The sequence below is a fragment of the Chaetura pelagica genome, unplaced genomic scaffold, assembly GCF_000747805.2.
Source record: "Chaetura pelagica isolate M959 unplaced genomic scaffold, ChaPel_1.0 scaffold723, whole genome shotgun sequence".
In the NCBI taxonomy this organism is placed as follows: domain Eukaryota; kingdom Metazoa; phylum Chordata; class Aves; order Apodiformes; family Apodidae; genus Chaetura; species Chaetura pelagica.
Genome location: NW_009952580.1, coordinates 232,374 through 233,563, shown reverse-complemented (window position 1 = coordinate 233,563; position 1,190 = coordinate 232,374). Strand labels below are relative to the sequence as shown.

At 38.7% G+C, this 1,190-nt stretch overlaps 1 protein-coding gene across 2 annotated transcripts in view; it reads left to right on the top strand.

The window, feature by feature from the left end:
• The first annotated feature begins 840 nt into the window (after window positions 1–840).
• MSANTD3 (Myb/SANT-like DNA-binding domain containing 3) overlaps window positions 841–1,190 on the top strand; it is a 2,494-nt gene continuing 2,144 nt past the window's right edge. Inside the window, exon 1 of one of the 2 annotated variants that reach the window (XM_009993629.1) lies at window positions 841–1,144. In XM_009993629.1, coding sequence (XP_009991931.1) covers window positions 872–1,144 — 273 coding nt within the window. In that variant the 5' untranslated portion in view covers window positions 841–871. Of the gene's footprint in view, window positions 1,188–1,190 lie in introns of both variants that reach the window. The other variant, XM_009993628.1, reaches the window with a different exon arrangement.

Here is a 1,190-nt window from a genome sequence, read left to right as displayed (position 1 = left end):
GCAGTGGCCATACTGAGTGAAGCCATAGCTCTTTTTAGGCCGGTGATTTGCTCTGGAGAGTGACCAGCTGTGCAAGTGTGAGGAAGAGCCACACGTGCAGAGTCAGCAGTAAAGGGCAAAGGACCTATGCCTTCAGAGCAGTTAGTTTCTGCAATTAATTAATGTCTTCTTGCAACCCTTGCCTCTTCTCAGTATTGTAATACTGGTCAGGAGCCTGCTGCCTTTTGGATACCAGTCAAGGAGGACTGAGCATGGGAGAGAACCACACTGAGAGAAGTCTTTTTAAAGAGAACTTCTTACTGTAGTTTCTTATCCATCTTTCAAATACTGTAGAGAGGAGAGAAATTACTTACATGCAGTCATAAAGGGCAGAATAGTATTTTGTGTAACAAAGGAAAACCAAACCTGCTTGATGGTGCTTTAGACTTAAACCTGAAACTCTCAAGGCCTGGGTTTCAGAACTCTGGCTGTAACAAAGTGGCATGAATAGGAAACCAAGTGATGAAAAGCAAGTTACTACGTAAATAAATAAATACTGCTGAGTATTTAGTGTGAAGACACATCATAACAAAGACAAAAAGCTTTTTCTCATTATTGCATATTACTTCTGTAACTGTGTAGCCGCTAAAGTGGCAATAGAAAACAGCATATGATTATACAATATCTTGCCTGAGTGTTTCATTATGTACTCTACGACTATTTACAGGGTATTCTAGAAAATGAAGTGTGTTAGAATCACAAATTATGTGTAGGAGTTATTTGCTGAAACACAGTTTCTTGATACTGTAACCATTCTAATTTGTGTTTGTTTTTTTTCTACTTTCAACATTGTTTTCATAGGATTTTTGGCTTCTTGGAGAAACAGTAGAAAATGCAAAACGAAATAATAAAGCCTGCTAAATACTTCTCAGAAGTGGAGAAAAGTGTGCTGCTTGCATTAGTTGAGAAATACAAATATGTGCTTGAATGTAAGAAAAGTGATGCAAGAACTATTGCTCTGAAGCAACGTACTTGGCAAGCACTAGCTCATGAATATAATTCCCAGCCCAGCGTATCGCTGCGAGACTTCAAGCAGTTAAAGAAATGCTGGGAAAATATCAAGGCACGGACAAAAAAGATAATGGCACATGAAAGGCGGGAGAAGGTAAAAAGGAGTATTAGTCCACTTATAAATACTCACATCATAGGGA